Below are 22160 nucleotides of genomic sequence, written 5' to 3' on the forward strand. Positions count from 1 at the left end.
GAATAATCCACTGAGGAAAATTCAATAGTTTAACTGTATAATTATTCTGCAAACTCAAAGCGCCACACACAATCACGCACCAATGCACTGAACACATATTATATGGAGACGTTTGTAATTAATTTTTCAGTACAGCAAACATTTTAAAGGGTCTAAATGTCATAATGTCGTAAAAGAAATTATGCTTATGTGCTCAATATTGTTTCCACAGGTCTTACAAGCAATTTAAAGCTAACGCAATTCTTTCTCGTTCCGCTTTAATTTGCCCACATTATGTTAAAGTTCACAGCAATTAGATGGGATAAAAGTTTGGTGTCAGTAGTGAAAGCATTCATTTCTAATAACCAGCAAGGGGCGACTGCTCTGGTTGCGAAAAGAAGTCTGATTGTATAGAAGTCTATGAGAAAATGACTCACTCTCACTTGATTTATTACCTCAGAAAACACGTCGACATGAGTTGATGGTCTCAATCGCTAGTCTTCTTCAATACATCATGATGTTTATTTAGTAAGTAATGATCCCATGTACAATAAAATAGACTATAAAGCAGGGCATGCTTTAGGGCGGGGCTACCTTGTGATTGACAGGTTGCTACCACGGCATTGTCCGTTCTGGGAGTTGTTTTATTCTTAAAACTTTCACAGTGTGCTTTTATGTCATGAAAGTTTATTGTAACCTTTTTGGTTGCCTGAAAATGTCTTATTCAGCGTTTGGTTGTACTTAGCTCCAACCTCCAACTCGTGTCACTTTTGGTTGCAAAAAGCCAAGCTGGCGACGACCAAAATGGCAAACTCAAGATTTTCAACCGGCAGTCCACAAACCCAATGATCGACGTCATGCTGACTACGTACACTTCTTGCATACAGTCTATGATTCATGCTCGTGTATATGCCATATACAATGTTACAGCTACGTGACAGCTGTCAACTTTCAAACCCTCAACAAGAAAGCAAAAGATAGAAGCCTGAAATGACCCGCATGGATTGATGTCTTATTCTTCAGAGACAGAAAAGCAACAGCAACTGACTTTTGTCTCTAATAAGGCAATTTCCGGGCCAAGCATACAAATTTAAAAATAACTTGTTTTTATGACTTCATGGCCCCTTGCAAATGGAAACAGCTCATTTAGTGTCAAGAACACAATTTACAAAGCACTTAACAGAACTCTAAACAGCCTTTCTGATGCCTGAAAAGCCTCGTCTGAGGATGGAAATCAATAACATTGCATCTCTCTTCACTTTGTTCATCAGTCTTTTCTTTCTTTCCCTTTTAACATTCGATCACTAGATTAATGTCCTGAAAGACCATCCTCACACACTCACATCTGGTGATATGATAGGTGATATATACTGTACAGTACACAACCACATGCAAAACGTCAGGCACATGTAAAGACAGTTTCTTTAAATCAGATCTACCCAAAGCCAATTGTATCTACAGTAGGTAGTTCAAACTGGGATAATTGTGCAAATCAAGTCAAAAGCCTTGTCACAATCCCATCAATTATCAAAGGGAAGGGACCCAAAGATGATGTGAATGAGCTCCTACATCACCCCAGCATTAATTAGGACTTCACTCAGTAATTAGCTATCTGAAAATAATTACCATCAAAATGTCTGATTATAATCTGTCAGTCTCAAAGTCAGGAGACTGAAAGAGAGACACCAGCATCAAATTAAGGTGAGCTACTTTTTTCCAGTGACGGCCACCGCGGTTGTCCCCTCATTTGGTTTTAATTGAGCGGCAGATATGTGGGTAGTACCGCTGATTGGATCTGAGAATCAACGCAGCATTGAAGCAGTTGATTGAAAGTGACCTTGGTCTAATTACAATTGGTCTAATTATAATTCGCTGATTACAACCCTGCAGGAAATGTAAGAATAAGATGGCCTGTGCTATTAACGTTAAGATTCTCAACGATTCCTGAATTTGACTGATTCTCATCAGATAAGAAACAACAACAAACTGTTTCTGTCATTTTGAATTAGATCACAATTACTTTAAATGAATTAATTCATCTAAAAAAAAGAAAAAAAAAAAAAAAAGAAGAAGTGTCTGTCTTTTGTCCCTCTTTTTGACTCATTCTCGCTCCCTAACTATTTCATGTTTCCCTGTTTTTCTCCTCTCTGGCTGTCTCCGAGGGCTGAGGTCGTGCTGCCCTCCAGCTCCCGTCCTCGCAGCCAGGATGACATCATCACATAGCTGCCTCGTCCTTGGAGTGCCTATTCATCATCCTGATCATCATCGCCAGCATCAGCAGCATCACCTGCGTATGAGATCATATTTACACAAGCACATGCACCTACTGCGAGAAGATAAAAGAGAAGAGAGCCCCCACCGGTTCCGCAGGATTGCAAGACTAAAGGAAAGACGGAGACAACCACAGAGAGGGAGAGGACGGACGATCCTGCTGGGGTAGGCAGAAACCCCTGACCTGTGCACTTCCAACAATACATCTCAATAAACCACAGTACAGACACATCTGATGAGTCAGACTTCAGGCTACAGAGGGAAAACAACAACATAAAAAGAAGGAGCGAGAAGACCCCTCCACTCCTTCATCTTGCAACTTCCCGCGAGGAGAGACCGCACTTCCTCTCTCTTAGTCACCAGCAAATCTAAAACTTCAGGAGCTCTGGCACTGCTCACTGTATTCCGGTTACTGTATTCTGCATGACGGAATAAACCAATGCCGTGATGTGCGGGAATTACGGCAGTGAAGTGGAGCCACACTGAGAAAACACAGCAATAAACAATGTTTCCAACGCACGGGCCACTGTCTGCCTGCCCAGTCTGCTCTTCAGCGTAAAGTGCTCACAATACTTTAGCCGGATATGTGTGTTTGTGCGTGTGCAACGTAGAGCTGCTGTGCTCTGGTAGATTACAGCAGGTACTACAAAACTTTAAGCAGTATGCTCTCAACAATCATTTATCACTTTCAACATCACAACAAGCATCTAATTAAACACCACTTCAGATGAAAGAGTCCCAGCGAAAGACAAACATTTTCCGAGGTTGTGAAGACAAGTTGCAGCCATATGCTATCCAAACTGATGAAGGTTGGTGAATCCTCACTCTCAACCTTATAATTGCCCCAACATTAGAACATTCACCTTTGACACCAGCTCTAAATCCTCAGCTGGTTTTTTTTGCACTTGTCGACATATTATCGGAATAAAAAACCAAAAAAAGCAGCAGCAAGCCACTCGTTAACATTGCCATCATCCATAATATCTTTTGCATGATCTACAGTGGTAAGCCATAATATTTCCAAGTGTGAAAAAAACCCACTAGGAAGTAGGAAGAGACACTGGAGTAAGGTGTTAAGCATATTAACACAAATTTGAACACAACTCTTCATTAATTTTAACGATAATATCAAAAAGTAAGAAATGATGACTATATGCAGACAAAATATGGAATTGTGAAATAATTGTAGTTTCTGTCCTATTATTTATCCTGCTTATAATCACAATGACTGCAGGTGATATTTATTTCAGCTTTTATATCAGAATGTAATTTACAATTTCCCGATGCAATTTTCCCCAAAGAACATCTTTTCTCATACTGCTTCTTATTATCACAAAGTCTTATGGATTATTCATAACGTGTCTTATTTATGTGCTGTATTTCCTAATATTTGAGACTTTGGGTTTCAATATACTACGCATCTCTCATCATAGATTCCTGCATTAATCAGAGAGGGCCATTGAGCCAGGAAGGAGCAAGGAAACCTAAATCAGCGCAGACTCACATAGTCATGGAAGGCCTTGGCCTCACTGGAGTGTTCACATGATTCTCTTCTCTCTGGAGCCGCACAGTACAGGTCCCAGAAGACACTGCAACACACAGAGAGGCATGATAAGAAAACAGAAACATTAAAGCTTGACAGATAAAATAATAGTGCATTTTAGAGGCAGGTAATCCAGCATCGAGGCAATAAGTGCGACTCTATTATCGTCATCGGAATAGACAACTTTAGGCGAGTGCATTACAATTTGAAAACAACAACTTGAAGAAGAGCTTTTGGGGACAATTAATGAGATGAAGATGAATTAAAATGGGAGGAGAAGGAGGGCGAATGATCATTTTTTTTAATTAATAATGTGATGGAATGAAGAAAAACAGCGTGAAGAGGAATGTAACTTGAATCATTAGACATAAAAACACTCACCACCACCATGAGTGGAGGAACCCCGGAGGTTCTCCTAATGTGATGTTCTTCTCCCATCGGATCTAGACAGACAGAGAGAGAATGAGATGCTTCAGAAACATATTAAGTAGAAAAACATGCCCAACATCTGAATTACCTGTTTTACAAGGTTATAGAGGGTGCAACAAGGGAATTCTTATAACACATGCCATTATGTAATTATATTAGGATTCTCATGCCATGAAATCATAAGTGGATAAGTGAGTCTATCTGTGCCTGAAAGCCCATATATTCACAAGTACGTGAAAATGTGTGTGTGTGTGTGTGTGTGTGTGTTTATACTGAGAAAAGGGATGTGCAGACTCTGAGGTCAGAAATATGTACCAGCCTGAGGAGCCCAATCAAACCTTTGTATAACCCACACATCCTCCTTCTTATTGTCTTTCCTTATAACTGCTTCTTTTTTATGCATTCCTTTTTCCCTTTTTCTTCCTCCATTCCCTCATTTCCATCTTACTTTCTTCTTGCTGTGTGTCCAAGTCACCCCCTCGATAGTGGGGTAAAAGCATAAGGGTGCATCGGTGAGGACAATCTTTGGAGCTAAACTCAGTCAATTTCGTAGTGTCCACTCACTCATATTATTGACTCATTTAATCTGAGAAATATTTGATTGACACAAGTTGTATTCAGTGGTTATAGGGGAGAAGGGAGGACCTACTAACTTTGATGTCATCATGATTGACATTGAAGAGGCAACTTGTGTATTTGGTTGTATAACTGCACTCTTTGCAGGTTGCGATAGTCTACTTATCTAACATTTTATCTTTGGTTATTTGATGCAGATATGAAGCTTTGTATGTTTATGATGTGTTTTTCCACTGCGCATGTAATGGATTTTAGATTTTTACACGACTTTCTGGCAAGACTATGACTCTGGCTGTTTTTATTGAATCGAGCGGGATTTTAATTGTGATTGGCTGATAATCTGATCTGGCAACACTGATCAGAGTTTAGGGTAACAATAGCAGCTCTGTTTACAAGTTAAAGGGAAATACAAACAGTAAAGCATTCATCTAACCTCTGTCTTGCTTTAGTGCTGTATTTAAGCTAATCAGCTAGGATATGAGACCAACTCGGGAAGCTAACGTTAGCTTAATAAGCTAACTAGCTATCGCTGAAAGAATCTGCTAGCGACAATTGACATATCAGTTGGCGAAATTAAATGACTGCTGGCTAGAAATGAGAAGCTACTTTTGCCTTTCAGACATACAAAGCAAAAGAACAAACAAGTGTCTTCTGTCACTACAGTTAAATAATAATTTAAATACCAAAATAAGGTAGTATGGAAACCTACGGAAATCTGTCTGAAATCAAGGGCCCATTGCAGCAAACATTAGGCTATTATGAATTTCGAGTGGTAAATCTGCCACGATTACGATATGCAAAACAAAAAGTTTGACAGATGTAGCAACAGTAATTTAGGGGATGGGGCTTGGCAAATTGTTAAAATCCCAACACAGAGTACCAATAAAAAGTGTGGGGGAAGAAACACTTGAATCATTTTGACACCTTAACACCTCGGTCAAGGTTAGTGACTAACATGAGCGCTGACATCACCCACAGAAGGGCTGATTTATGTGAGCAGACAATGTCAACTGATGTGGAGATACAATAGAAACACACACACACACACACACACACACACACACACACACACACACACACACACACACACACACACACACACACACACACACACACACACACACACACACACACACACACACACACACACACACACACACACACACACAGAACAGCAGCTGTGGGCTGCAGTCAGGCTTCTCCTATCAGACTATGACACTATTATTTAGTCTGCCTCTCCCCTCTATAAACAGCCTTACATTACTCTGACTTTTAAAGAGATCTCAAGATCCTCTTTTTAATTTCCTATTGTACCACCTGCTCTACGAACAAATGCAAAAAAACAAAACAGGAACAGCTGAATCCCTTTTAATCAGACCGTCCTGACCTCAGCTGCAGATCAGACACAGTGACTTTTAGAAGGAATGCCTTGCTTTGAGGTTTTCTTTTGGGGGGGCGGGGGTCAGGAACTGCCTCTGTGTTTATCCCACATGCTTCGAAGTTAGCAGTTCTTGTTAAGACACCGGTTAACTTGCGACATTATAGGCAGCCAGTGGTTTCCATATGACAAATGCAGAATGGGCATGCCATCCTTCATTTCTCACATTTAAATGGCTGTATCTCAGCCCAAACACGGTTGCAGACAGTTCAGGTCAGGACACTTTTTAGCCCGTTTCTTTTATTCCCCCTTTCATCTGGAAAGCATAGAAGAAAATAGAATTGACTGCGCCCGCATATCCTGTCTTCTTGTGGTCTGCACTCCTGGGAGGTTCGTTCATTTACCTTCCCCGTGCTAGAGTGACATGCCTTTTAGCGTGATTACTGGCAGATGTCGGCTGTGTGTTGCAGGGGCTGCTCTTATTGCACTGAGAACTGAGATTTAGGAAAGCCATAGCTTTACAGTTTACCTTTTTACCTAGATAAATAAGCTTCAAATATATTTTACTGGTTTTTCCTCCTCATGTATTGTGTTATAGTTAAAGTGTATTTTTGTTGAGCGGTCAGTTTAGCTTGACAGGGTTGCATCGTTTCTTGTTGCCTGTTCTTCTTCGTATTTACGTTCAGGTATTCGTCTTCATCTTTCTGGGCTCTTGTTTCCTGAGCCTGAGGATATATTGTAAACAGATGTGGATAACAGGCCCTTAAAACCATGGTTTACTCCACCAAGAGCTACATTATGGGGTAATGTTTACGCTATGTGTGCTTGCGTGCTCATGAATGCACACCCATGTTGTACTGTATACAAGAGGGTGTGTTTATACTTGTTGCACTCTTAGCTAATGCGTTCCTACACTTGAATGCGACACCGCTTTCATCTGCCGCTTCTGCCAAAGAAAGAGAGGAAAGGGTGTCGGAGAGGCAGAGCGCTGTGTATGCACATGTGCGCCAACACACACCAAGTCAGATTGATGAGAATTGGTGCCAGCTGATGATGTAACCTTTCCCATCCCCCTCTCTTTGTTCTCCTCTTCCTCTGGCCGCTGTACAACCAGCCTCCAGCCTCTGTCTCCTACATTGTAATTTACCGTCATTTACAGCGAAGCACCAGAATCAGACGACCTCATTTTCACCCCAGCACCATTTTACCTCTGCAGAATTAAAGTGAGGACAAGCTCTCTTCTCAGGAAGAGTAGTGGAGGGATAGATCGAGTAGAGAGCAGAGAGAGAGAGAGAGAGAGAGATCACAACGAGAAAGTGGAGGAATCAGAGAGGACGAGAATGAGATAGTAAGAGATTGACTGAGACGGAGCTGCTGAGCGGATCAGTGAATGATGTCAGTCGAAGACGTCAGCTCCAGGCTGAGCATCGTAACTCTCCCTGTACTCCGGCTCCAGTCCTACTAAATGCAACACTAATGTTAAAAAGCCTGTCTGCTGCTACTAACCTGTGTGCTCAGCACTGTAAGGCCAGACTAATTCAATTTGCCGCTACACTTACTGGACGCATTGTATTAGGGCAGGACCACATATCAGAGTGAACACATAAAGTACATGGGCTGTACTCTCTCCGACAGACACAAATACATACAGCATCTTTGTGACTCACCTCTGAGAGAAAGGTCTGTGCTGACTTCTGTGCTCCTACATGCAGCAGGTACTCGTACACGTACAGAGCTAACCTGCGCATAAAGGAAAAGAACACAGTGGGAGGAAATGGGTCAGTTTCTTCATCAAGATCCAAACAGTCAACGTGTGATGTTATGTGAATAAAAAGCAGGCAAAACATATGAGAAAATTCAACAGTATAAGGAGTGAGGGCAAACAAATGTACAGTAGAGTAAGAAAGTTAAGACTGAGAAAAACTAAGCATTTGAAATCCGCCAAGGATTAACTTTACGTATCCCTAATTTTGAGCTTTTATAAGTTTCAAGTTCCAACTTTGGGGTCAGAAAACAACTGCTGCTTTGACAAATAAACTTCCCACTCCATATTTAAGATGAATCCCGATTTAAGAGGGAGTTTCTCACAGGATTCTCTTAAAATAAAGATGAAGGAGCCTACGCATGGATACGAATTGCAAAGCAGCTCCAAGAAACCATGTGCAGTGATGTGTGAGGGCGTCACGGTCCGTTACAAATCTCATGAGAAACAGAAAGACACACACACCAGCTTAGGAGCACTAATCATCTCCCAAATGCCATGCAACAGTCAGGACAACCTTTTAAAGACATTTGAAATTCACCCAACGTTATGCTAAGTCTAAAACCCACCTGTTTGAAGAAGAAACAGCGTGGGGATAAGAGCACACTTGGTGGGATCGCACCGTAAAACACCTCACCCTCGTGCCTCAGGCTCTCCACAGACTTCCTCCCATGGCTTTGATCACAGTAAGAATTAATTACAGGCTTGATTTGTTAATCAATTCTCCTCCTAGTGTGTCTGTGCTGGTACTAACAGGAACTTAGAGAAGAGGGGAGAGAGATGTTCTACTGGGTCAATAAATACAAGATAAATATTGATCCATAGGAGATCAATAGCAGATCACATTGACTCCTAACAGCACCCTGTAGATTTGGACAGCAGTCTGGTGCAACAACATTCAGTCACTTTGTATGAATCATAAGCTGTTTGTAATCAATTTATCCAAGGCGGCACATTTGTGCTTGATGCTCACATTTCCTCTAAAATCAATATTAACCAGGTAAGGGGCAGATTTGTGTGATTAGTAATTGCTTTCATATTCCCGAGATGTACTGCATATATATATATTAGAAAAATACATGCTCAGTTAGAAGATGGTGCACGGACGTAAAACGGGACCTCGGTGTGTTAACTAAGCACATTTTTGATAATATTTGGTCATAAGGGGCTTCAATTTTGGATTATTTTCATTACTGATTAATCTGCCAATTAATCAATCAATTTATCATTGTCTTTAAATGTCAGAAAACTCTAAAAGTCTAAAACCCAAAGATTCAAAGTTCACTATTACAGATGAAGAGAAGTATCAAATTCTCACATTGAAGACGCGGCAACTAACGGATGTTTGGCATTCATGCACGAACAATGACAACAAAAATTGCAGAGGAATTTCCTTTTAATTGACTAATTGATTACTTGACAAATCGTTTCACCTTGTGCACATAACACAAAACTAAGGTTAAAGCATGCCACAGCACAAGCTGAGCTTGGTGTGTCTGTGTGTGATGATGTGTACATGTGTATGATTGTGTATTGTCATGCGTGAAACACGGTCACAGCGGGACAGCAGCTGTCCTATAGCCTCCGCTCCTGGCTGCTGTAGCCGATCCACACTCCTCTTATATCGAGGTAAAAATAAACTCCCCAGACAGCCCTGTCTGCCTGTCTGGAGATGATGGACTACTGCACACCTTTCTGCTCTGCACACAGGTACTCTGTCTCCTCCCCTCCTTCCTCCTCCATCCCTCTCCTCCATTTTCATCTCTTTGCTTCACCACTTTCATCCTCATTCTCCCCTCTTCTTCCTCCTCCTCCTCTCTCGCTGTGCCTGTTCTGTCTTGATGGCGCTGCTTTCTTCTTGCACTCTTTTTGGTAAGAGGCCATGTTTGTTTAATGATGAAAGGATGAAGGGAAGCAGCAGAGGCTCTTCCTCTCAATCCTTTCCTTCCTCTTTCATACCTTCCTCCCTCTCTGTGCCCCCCCGTGGCCTGGCAGTAATGTTTAACCAAAGAGATAGAGACAGAACGTTTCACAGGGACAAGGTTAACAGAACTGTGAGAAGCTTGACAAAACTCTTGACACCTCGACAACAGAACATGAATAAAAGATGGGGCCTTTTTTTCAATGTACAACTGAACATTTCTAGGTACAAACTCGCTCAGTCGCTCTGTTCTGCATCGTTTTCCTGTCAACCTGTCTAAATCTGTCACTCTCCCCTGTGAACCCTAACACCAGGTACAACAGCGTCACGACAGAACTTTTTATTAATACTGAAAGATCTCATGTATCTGCAATGAATACATTCACAGCGATGACGACGAGCCTGACGGACTGCACAAATGAATTCCTCAGTGGGAATAAAGAAACGAAAGCTCGTCCTCAGCATGCATTGGCCTGTATCCAGTCAGCTGTGTATTACCACATAAACACACAGCCTCGCTCAGTATCTGAAAGGTTTGACCTATGATGGATTTCACAGGAGCTGTAAGATGTGACCTCTGGCCCTGATATGGTGAAGAAAGTGAGGAAACACAGTAAAGTGGAAGCATGAGGGCAGCAGTGGAGAGAAAGGTGAATCAATGAAAGAAAGATAAACATTTCAGGGTATCAAAGGTAAGCAGGCTAATGCATGTTTTGGAGAAAAGATAAAAGGAAGGGAAAAATGAAGGAGCTAATTAATTGACTGCTCCTGACCTTAAGCACAATGGTTTGAATGCACTGAAGCTTGCAATAATACATACATCAGACTTAAACCACTCCTCCCCCTCTCTCTATCTTTTATTTATTTAACACACACCATAATAAAGCAGAGCTGAAACAGGACTGATAAGCAGACAGCGAAGCAGCAGAAAAAGGCACTTTGTTAGCGTTCGATATCTATTGAACTTTAACTCAAAACTACTAATGTCCTCAAAGAGGAATAATACACTTTGAAAAAACAAAACCCGTCACGCTGCTCCCTTATTGTTCAGTTACCACTTGTTCAGCTAAGCCTCCCGCTGATAAAAAACAAACAAAAAAACACCCAACTATGTGAAACTCCACTGACTGAGTCAAAATATAAGCGTAGATAAGGTTTGAGGATTAGAGCACGGGGGACTACTCAAGGTTAAGAATCCTTTAAGTTTGACAGCATTACAAAGGCTCTCTTGTCATTAAATAAACTGTCACTTTAAATAATCTTTGCCATAGGATTTGAGGTAAAAGTGCTCAATCTCAGGCAGCCAATGCATTTCTAATGCTTTTTTGCTCCATATTAAGTCTCCTCACATTAAAGCTCTTTTGGTGTTTGCCCTTGCGGTCGGACGTACAGCAGAAGACATTTTTTATTTCCTTCCCATCTGCCATGGCAATTTGTGTTGTAAAAAAGAACCACTTTACATTAATCACAACTGCAACCAGGATGATTGAAAAGATCAGGTGCCACCCACTTTACTTCCTCCCCCCATGCGCGGTGTGTGTGTGGCGTACAGATGCATGTGTGTGTGTGTGAGGCAGGGGTAGTAAATGGAGAAGTGGAGAAGGTGGGGCAACTTCTAGATCCACACCTGACCTTTTTCTCCTTCAAACTCAAGTGGCTTTGTCTGTGAGTCACATTTAATTAAATTCATATTTGCAAGCGACCCCCCATCCTCACTGCTCCTGTAAGTCTGTCTGCACACGCCGGGGAGCTTCAACAGTCAGAGGCCGAGCTTAGCTTAATGAAGGCAGCAGGCAGAAACAGCGACCAGCGTCTATATGTTGCTTTGATACTGATCCATACACAGAGGAGAGCAGGGAGATGAGAGTAGGAACTCAACCACAACCTCAGCTTTAAAGCAAAGACATGAACTGATTTCCCAAGTACAGCATTTATGAGGGACCAGTAGATCATTGCTAATCAATTTACTGTCATGAAAATCAAAATCTGGCAGGGCTTCAAATGATGACAAGACAATGGCTTCACTGATTGGATTTGCCTGTTATAGATTAGCTCTAGATTATTTCACCCTTGTTAAAGATGAAATGGAAAAGTGATTATACTTATGATCTGAATCGGCACGTTAATTGACATATTGACAAGACTTGCTACTTCTATGCTGACATAAGTCTAATAACACATATTTGAAAAGTAATAAAATCCTGTAAATGCTATGCAACATGCTATTCTCACAAGCTATATATATATATATATATATATATATATATATACTATAAACCAGTAATACCTTGTTCCCACAGTACTTTAATATATAGCATTTCCCTATGCTGTATATTGGTAAAACCGTCTGCTGCAAGTCACAGTTTTCTTTTGTAGCAGCACATATTTTTCAATAGCGTCTCACCCCCTCTAAGTAGAATTCTCTAAATCTGCCTTCTTTGCCCTAATTAAACTCTGGTGTTGGGTGTGGGCAATGGCAAGAACTTGTCTCTACCCACAGGAAGTAATCAATACAAACTGCCTTCTTAGTTAGAGAGTGATCCAGTCAGAAAAAGATGTCTTGTCCCATGTAATTATCACACACTGTAAACTGTACAAGAGTGTGCTTAGCGCTGGTAAATGGTGCATGTCAAATTACATGACTTCTGGATACTTAAACCTACAATAATTGATTTTCTGGCCATTTGGAGGCAGTGTAACAAGCTGTAAACACAACATTGACACTTTATAAAGTTAAGGCAAACTTAGCAAACACTGGCTTATTTACAAAACTGGCAGACATAAATTAACATTAACATTCACTTGTTTCTTGGCATTTTATGAATTAACTTTAGCTCTGTTTTGCTCTCCATCAACCCCTGAGAGAAATATATGTCTCTAAAGCAGGCTGAAAGTGCCACTTTCTTTACCAGCTAGTCACTGACTTTGTCTGTCTGTTGTTTGGTGCTGAGCAGGTAGCGTATACTGGGTTTTCTGAGCTTTCTTTCACTAAAAACAATTGCTTGCAAATGACAAGAGAGGTGAGACTGAACTAAAACTGTCAAGTTAGAGGCTGAAAACCCAAAACAAGAGTTACACATTCATTGCTAATTTAAAACTATTCATTATAGCAGCTTCAAGTCCAATTTTAGAGCAGTTATCTGCTGCTACTTACCAACATGTAGAGGTCATATTACTATACAGATATAGATATGATTATGTGACTTTACTTTCTGAGTACCTGATATGGAAATCTTCCATTAAAATATACTTAAACGCACCGTTGACACTTGAATGGATCAACGTGTTATTACTGTGTTACTCTGGTGATCTGGCATTATTACTATAGGGATGGGAATATTGTTAAATGTTAATGACGTGAAATGTATGTAACCAACTACACAAGTTGTATAAAGAATAGAGAGTCTTCCCGGTCGGTCAGTTGTATATAGTAGTTGCAGACTAAAGTCTCTGGATGATGTCAACCAGTAATCTTGCAATGTCCTGTATTAAACAATAGCGCAAGACATATTTCATTCTCCTATTTTGTTCAAATTTGACAAGCGATCTGAGGTATAACAAACACCCAGAGAGTGAAACATACCTCCTCTTCATGGAGCAAAATTACAGAAAGAAAGAGAAACGGAGGGAAAGATAGTCCAGGGGTGACGGGAGCGGAGATAGCAGAGGGAGAGATGAAAGGTTCTGGTGAAGGGAAGAGAGAGAAGGAGGAGGATTAGAGAGACAGAAAAAAAAGGCAGATGGGGAGGATGGAGGTGATGGGTGCTAGCGGATGAGCCCCAAGATGAATACTCGTGAGATCTGTAAACTTTCATATTCTAATGTTGAGGATTCTCACCGAGCGGAGTCTCAGTTAGCCAAGCACCCTGCTGTGACCTCCTTCTGCAAATTAACACAAAACCCTACAACGTAAACAGCCAGACCAAAGTAGACCTGATTCCTTCCATTCTCTAAGAGAAAAAGCAAATGATTACACGCTGCGCTGAAAACATAACATACAGAAAAGATGAAAGACACATTGGCATTATACACTGCAGAGTATGCACTGGATTGCATTATATTTGTATAAATGAATTTCAATGGTTTCTGTGTGGGAGGTAATAACAATGGAAAAGTAATCCTGGATTGAACTAAGTCACAGTCATGAAGTTGAAATACTGGAATCAATTCCTGGATACGCTTACCTACTACAGAAGATCAAACTGCTGTCTTAAATCTCTGCTGTGTGTGTTCACAGCAAAGAATAATGTTAGTAAAAGTGACACTGTGAAGTATCCACCAAGAGCTTGAGTGTCTTTGAAGCACTTTGCTTTCAAGCGAATGGAACACTTTACAGAATAATAAAGCAATAAGGGGAAATCAAGTGACTCCTTTAAATTCCCTATGGATGAAATATCAGAAACACTTATAATAAATTAGACCTGCGGTATACTCCAGTTTGGAAAAGCTGATGACGTTTTTTTTTATCATTTTTTATGTATTTTGTGTAAATCAAATATCCATTATGTGTCTTTCATTCAAGTGTCGGTGAGAATCTGCCTCTGCCTCTTTGCCAATGTTGTTTGTTTGGCATATGTTGTCATGATTTTTATATGTTGTCATGATTTTTATATGTTGTCATGATTTTTCGACTTGCCATGTTGCATAACTTTGTAGCATGTATGACTGCTGCAATAAAGGCAGTGACAGCAGGAAAACTGAGTCAAGTTGAATGCCACTTAGCAACACGCATCAGCTTTATTAGGCTATTCAGCTTAAAACAAGTCACTTTTAAATACTTCAAATGTAGGTACAAAAAACACAGATGGTCATCACCAAAACTTGATTTTTGATTCTCTATTTTACAATTTAAAAAAAATTCAGATAACAATATACATCCGATAGTTAGTTTAACATAAATGCATAATGTAAATGAACAATCTTGCTGCCCCTAGATTTGTTTTTGTTTTTTATTAAAGAATACACAAAGTTTTAGTGTAAAAATCTACTTTTCAGTGCTCTCTGCGGGACAAACTACGTAATGGTGTTTCTAAATGACCTCAAACGTAGTTTGATATTGCTGTACTGCAAATTCTTGTTAATTAATGTCCGACACATAGACCCACACCGATACAGATTCATCAGCAACGAGCTAATACCGGCTGCTATTGGCCTGGGCGATTTACTGCCTGAGCAACTGTTTTCTATTCCCTTTATAGTAATCGCATGATGAGACTGGATGCCCTTGCGTGAGCAGCGGTAAACACTGTTTACAGTGGTTTACTCATTTTAGTATCCTTGCCCACTAACAGCACAGTCACAGTGTGATTCCACACCTCAACAGGCCACAAGAGCAACACAAATCCCAGACACCTGTCTTTGACTCAGATGTAGGATCATCAACATTATCATCATCATCATCACGCCCAGTCCACAGCGAAGCCAAGCGGACTCTCGCTCTGCAATCAGGCCTCCGAAAGCCCACCATCAAACAGATGCCACCTGTGGATGAGAAGAGCGTTGGCAGCTCGGACTCCAGACAGCTCTGGCAAGAAAAGAGAGGGACTCCGCCATAAAAGAGAGCATAGTGATCAGGCTGCTGCCCCTGCTGAGGACAGCCCTGTGTGTGACAGCCAAACACTTTCCCTGATTAATCAAGCCTAGCAGCGGGGCTTTATGTGCCATTAAGAGCCTTGCTAAATGACTTTACTTCATTCATTAAAGTGGAGGATCCTCTGTGGGTATAGACGGGGCTATGCTTGGCAGACAGACAGAAAGACGGACAGACAGACGAGTGGAAGCTGGGAGAGAGACGGTGGGAGGGCAGCGATGAGGGTGGCGGGGGCACTGAGGTAAGATAAACAACGACAAATATAGACCCATTACAATGCTGAATAATTCATCCTATACATAGGGCTTCAGAAAAACAACAGAGAAGAAAAATAAAAAAGCCCAAACAACCATGGGGATTATGGAGCCTTCATACAGTGAGGACCATCTTCAAAACAGGGCTGTTTATGCATACACGTTGTCTGGGAAAGGATCATGGCCAAATCATTTTATGTGAAAAATGAGGTCCCAGTGAACTAATCCATGAGGAATTTTCATTAAGCACAAAAGAAAGTTTTAATAAATCTGTGCAGGGGAGTTGGAAAGCTAGGTGCGAGTGGATTAATTGTTTGAAAGTGCCGTAAACTGCACACGGTAGACGTTTTGTTTGAGCTTTGCTTTTAACTCTTCTGCACACAATACGCACACAAGCAAGGATACGTGCAGTGAAACTTATACACACGCTTTGAACGAGAAAAAGAGTAGGATTTTATAATGCACACTCCGAGTGTTGAGGAAAGGACAAAGAAAGGTAGTTTACCAGTCAACATAGAGATAAAGATGTCGCGATGGACAGAAAGATAAATAGATAAAGATTATCAGCAGCAAGAGGACTAGAGGGTTGAGAGGAAGAGAGAAGAAGAGGCAGACAGAAAGAGATAGATAGAGACGGAGAGGAGGAGGAGAGTAAATGATTAATGAAAGGAGCTGGGAAGCGCAGCGAGGTGAGGTCAGGACGGAGTAATGCTGCAGCCTGTGAGCCAAACTGAAAAGGACAACAATATGAACATGCCTGCTGCTGTCACACACACCTTCATCAGGGAGGGTCTCTGAGAGAGACTGAGCCGGCTTTAGGGTGAGGCGTGCCTTTAACGCTAGATTTGCACAAGTGGAACTGAACGCACCTTCGGAGGATGGGAGGCTGAATTGCAATCAGTGAACGAGACAATTTCCCTCATAGTTGTCACTATGCCTTCGAGAGGCGTTGTTATGTATCCAATAAAGTGAGACGATCGCAGAATACAACAAGTTTGTCTCATCATACAGAAGAAAACAACTGTAAACATTGAGATTTATTATTTAAGTGTGACATGACTGCACAAAGACTTCCATTAGACTCCTTCAACTATCTCAGTCAAACACATGCCTTCAATCAATCCCTAAACTGTCAGTGTGCTGTGGCTCTATCGCTGGCTGCTTGCTGATGCATTTCTAATTGGTATTTTTGCTGATGGTCACAAGTTCAATCTATATTCTCCATTACCCTTCCGCAGCATCCCCCGGGGTATCTCTAATGGCCCCTGCTAAAGGCAGAGCACTTGAATGGAGATATTCATATAAAGTGTGTTCTCTCTGACGCTGACTGGCCTCTGCGTACAGACTTCAGCCGCAGGTTCGGTGCCCACTTGAGAGTTGGGAGGAGCAGTGAAAAGTTCACTCCAGCTTTGAAGATTAACAAAACACGCGTCATAATCCCGCATTGGAAGCAGAGTGAGGAGAGACACTCGTACTCAAATAAACTGTGCTTTATCTGCTTGTGTTCCCTGTTTTGTCTCCGCCGAGATGGTCTCGCATGCTGCTTTGCCGAGCAAATGTTTGTCGTAGCCTTCATCCCTCTCACTTCCACAACACATAGTAAAGCCCTTAGTGGAGCATTGGCTGGGTGACAGGCCCGAATGCTTCAACACCGGCTTGGCAAAGATCGCCGTAGCCTGACTGAACGGAGCTGGCTGACTTCAGAACAGTGCGAGAGGTTGACCAGCCACACAAATCAAAAAAATCTCTACGACATTATGCAGACGGCCGACGAATGCTGAATTAGCCGAACTTGAGGGATAATGATGTTGAAATGCGATCAGCTGACGTTAAGACAAAATGTTAATAATGCAAAATCATACATGTGGCTGTAGCTTTCAGGGGAAATGTTCCCCCTGCAAAGAAAGGAATGTGCCAGTAGAAGGATGAAATGCGTATAAGTATGAGTCAAAAGAATGAAGCTCATATCCTGCAGGAGACGGAGACTCCTGCATTCTTTGGCTCACCTCAGGGTAAACCTTGTGTTTACCTTTCATTAACTAGGGATCCCAGAATCCTCTCCTCCCCCTCCCCCACCCATGGGACACTCCAATACAAGGTGAACATAAATGCTGTAAAACACACACTTGAAAGACAAATATTGAAGCAACAAAGATTATAATGTTTGAGTTATGAATTGTTTAATAGCTATGCAGGAACAAAAATGCTCAGTTTATGTTTATTTATATGTACATTCTCTAGCAAACTCTGGAATACATGTTTTATAATGGCAAATACCAAATGCAACATTTTCACTTGATTTCTGATGACTTATCGATCATGTTCACATTAAAAACTACTTTTTTGAGCCTTCATGAGAGAGAATAATGCAGTACGTGAGAATAATGTCAGCTCATGCAGTAACCAGCATCATGGCGAGGAGGGCGCAGACTGATAACAGCCAACTTATCAAGATACTGTGACCACAAGTCCAACTGTCGTTGCAAACCACCTCCACCCTGCGTCGTGAGGACAGCACAGACTCCAAACGACTACACGCAAACCTGGTTATCAGCGAATAGGTTGTTAACAGATAGAACACAAAGTCTAAAGGAGACAACACAGTAAATGAAACATAAATGATGTGTAGACCACATTGAGCTAAACTGCTGAAATTGTGGAGGCAGTTTAAATAAATATTTTTTAGAATACGTAGCACAATAAAGAAAGCACAGAACTTCAGTATCACATGGTTACTGTCATGACTGAACCTGTGAATTGAGACGCACCAATCCGATACACGGGGCGGGAGACTCTGATGAAGACGCATCTGGCGTCCAAATGTTAGTCAACTAACAAAGTTTGTTGCCTTAAATCCGTGTCTTGACACTGGTGTCCGTCAGACCAAGCCTCATTAAATGTTGGTGTATGAATGTCTCCAATTGTAATACAAAATGTACATATAATAATGTAATTATAGTAACCTCATGTTACATAAAATATTAACACCTGGATAGGTGTTAATATTTTGAGTTTAGGTATTGAAATCAGTATTGTGAGAAAAAAGGGGGATCTCAAAGCAGCTGCTGATCAGCTTTGGATATTTATATTCAGAATTGATTAATCTGTTCTGTTATTTTCTAGTCTATAACATCAAAGAAAATAGTGAAAAAACGCTGATCACAATTTCCAAAAGCCCAACGTATGTCATCATATTGCTGGTTTTGTCCAACTCACAACACAGCCTGAAAACATTCAGCTCACTATCACATACGACAGAGACTATTAAGCTGCTGGAACTAGATGTTTGGTATTTCTGATTGAAAGATCACTAATTCTTATTCATTCTACTCTGTTTAGATTCCTGCTTCATGTCAGTGGAACCGATCTAGTAAAATCAAACTAAACTGAACGCCTTGATGACGCCGTAAGAATATTGATAAATTCATAATTTTGCTCCGTGTCGGTATGTCGGGTTTGTTCAGGGAAGTGTACCAGACTATGCTGACTGACTGGTGGCAGCTTTGGCAGGATACAAATTAGTGCAGCTGCAACTAGAGAGACTTGAAAAGACAATACAATAAAAAGGAAGCATCCCCCCCCCCCCACCCGATATAGGCACAATCACACAAAGTGAAACAGTTCTTGTTCTGTCAGCATCGCAGAGACTCTGTCTCACAGAGCAGACAACAATGCCCAGGGCTGAGATAACAGGAAATGCCAGCTTATCAGAGAGAGGGAGAAACAGAGCGATAGCGTGATGGGTAGCTCACTGTTTACTAACACACTAATTGAGCAAAAAATCCAGTTGTGCCCTTAGTATAAAAAATCTGTCATTTACACATTTTTACACAGCAGCATTTATCTACAAGTGGAATTTGTTTGCAGAACATGTAAAGTGGACAAATCAAATAAAAGCGGAGGTAAATCCATCACTTTCTTAATTCGAGTTCCATTTCATTGGCTTTGATTTGTTTAGATTGAGTCACCTCTCATGGGGAGTTTGTTTAATTTCACAGTTGAAAGAACACCAATGATTTTTAGGAGTGTTTTCCTTGTTCAACTTTCTCGACATGCTATTACAGTAAATCTTCAATACAACACAGCCATAAAGCCCAGAATATTAAACTGCTGTTTACAGAGAGAACTTAAGAGTTTCATGACAACACTTAGTGATCATACGAGGTTAATTATTGTATTCATTTAAAGTCTATTTCCAGCGTTTCACACAGGAGTTAAATGGATTGTGAGTGTAGAGGCAGCCGTACATGTAGCGAAAAAATCCCCCGCTCTGTATACAAAATGTCCAAAACACTGGTATGTATGAGGCTGGACGACGATTTAATATCATATAAAGTAAAGTGCAGCAATCCCTCATATTTGAGAGGCTTGACCCCATGAAAAATATAGCACTAAACTGCTTGATGAATGACTCAATCAAATTAATTTTCAAAATAGTTGCAGATTAATTGGCAGTAATCGACTAATTGATGTAGAGCACTACAAACTAGACTTAAACGAAAGAGCACTTAAATACAGTGCTATATCAAAGACGACCAAGAAGACATTGAAACATGAGCATTGTAACCTTCATGCAGGTAATGCAGCGCTGTTGTATTAGACTGCGTTAGTTTAAAGCTGGGAGTGCCTAATAAACTGAGTGAATGAGCTCTATAAAAGAAAATCATCGACACAAACAACTGACCATTCGTGAAGCCCGGCCCTTGATATCTAGCTGCCTGTTGATTTTGCCGGCTGAAAAGGCGCGAGCAGATCTCATCATTCGTACCTATAGTTCTCATGTTAGCTACATGAGTTGGTTTAATGTTACAGCTCGTGCCGTGGAAAGCTAGGTAGTCCTAGTGTTATGAATATGATAAGGGACGATGTAGGATCAGACTGTTGTTTTGCCCTTTGATTGGACAATCGCTGTTCAGGGAAGGGATTACTTCACACACTCATGGCTCTGTGCACATGTTAGATTAAGTCGTTTTACTTTAAGATCATCTTTCTTTTTCACTTACACACACCTCTCTTTATTTTACTCTCACTTGTGTTCTCTTTACACACCCACACACACACACACACACACACACACACACACACACACACACGCAAGGCTGAGGGGTTTCCTAGCTGCATACACTTATGAACCTGTCCAATGCCTGCCTGTCCCTGTACAGTAGTATGTACAGTAGACCTGGGATGTGACAGCCCTGCACGCTCTCGTGTCCTGCCTGCTCCACAGACCATCCAGCGACATACTGTCATTGTTCAGCTCACACAATGCAACATTCCACAATCAGCAGCAACTCCAGCGAGAAGGAGACGACTGGGAGGACTGCAATGCTCTAATCTTATAGGATTAGAATTCCTTTCTACGGGCTCTAATGGGCCTCTATTCTTTTGAACAACAGAGCTCTGAGATGAGATAAAAGAAACTGATACAGATGAAGGCAATCTAGAGCAATTTAGGGAAGAATGTGAGGCTATTAAGGCCTGCGCAGACGCTCAAGAGGAAGTATAAATAAATTACTAACCATTCAGCGAAATACATCATGCTGCAACATGAGGTTGGATAAATTAGCAGTTAAATGCATGCACTGGGATGTCTGTAAATTAATAATACTATTTAATAACAAGAACAAAAAACATCATAGTACTAGTTGTCTTCATTCCCAGTTCGTTAGCTTCAAACACTGAAGGTATCCTGATGAACAGTCCCACTGTTGCCCTGCTCTGCCCCTTGTGTTAGTCATTCATCCTTCCTGCTTCTCTACGGTTGAGAAATGGTATTTAGTGGACCTTAAAAAGTCAAGAACTCAATGTCAGAGATTTAAATCCTAAGCGAGAGGATATACTGCCTAGCATTCAGAGGGGAGGAAATGTCATGAAGGACTTTATAGGGATCAGTGGACAGGTATGTTGGTAATGTAAGGACGGTACATTTATGGAGAAATAAAGTGAAGAAATATGTGGCTTAACTTCACAACACAGACAAGGGACAATTGAGGCCAAGACATAGAAGAGCTGAGGACTTTGCAGAGAGAAGGCACAGTAACAGAATATGTGTGTGTGTGTGTGTGTGTGTGCAGGAGAGAGTGTGTCTGAAGCAGATCCTAAGCCTGGCCGTCACGCATGCTTAACCTTGCGCTAGCGCCTGTGCGATGCAGCTTGCATATCAATGATGGAGGAATATCAGCAGAGAGGCCGCCAACCAACCTCCACTACGCTCGGCAGGCAGGAGAGGCACAACAGCATCTGCAGTCACACTATATGGCACTTACAACAGCAATGCCAGTTAAACCACTCCGGTGAGCACAAGGCCAGTTGTCATACAGTAAGAGTGAGTGTGACACGGCTGACTTGCGTTGATAAAAATAGAGGAAAAGATGACTATTATACATGAATACTATTATACTGAACAGGTAAAGTAAATAAATGAGGATGCTAAAACAATCTATGTTTTAGAAACCAG

At 41.2% G+C, this 22160-nt stretch overlaps 1 protein-coding gene across 1 annotated transcript in view; it reads right to left on the reverse strand.

The window, feature by feature from the left end:
- LOC306697519 (single-stranded DNA-binding protein 2) overlaps positions 1-22160 on the reverse strand; it is a 48274-nt gene that overhangs the window by 19327 nt on the left and 6787 nt on the right. The window contains exons 2-4 of the mRNA XM_079161482.1: positions 7844-7916; positions 4175-4236; positions 3755-3839 (exon numbers count right to left, since the gene is read on the reverse strand). Of these exons, the coding sequence (XP_079017608.1) occupies positions 3755-3839; positions 4175-4236; positions 7844-7916 (220 nt within the window). The remainder of the gene's footprint in view (positions 1-3754; positions 3840-4174; positions 4237-7843; positions 7917-22160) is intronic.

This window comes from Pholis gunnellus (genome assembly GCF_910591455.1).
Source record: "Pholis gunnellus genome assembly, chromosome: 6".
Classification (NCBI taxonomy): domain Eukaryota; kingdom Metazoa; phylum Chordata; class Actinopteri; order Perciformes; family Pholidae; genus Pholis; species Pholis gunnellus.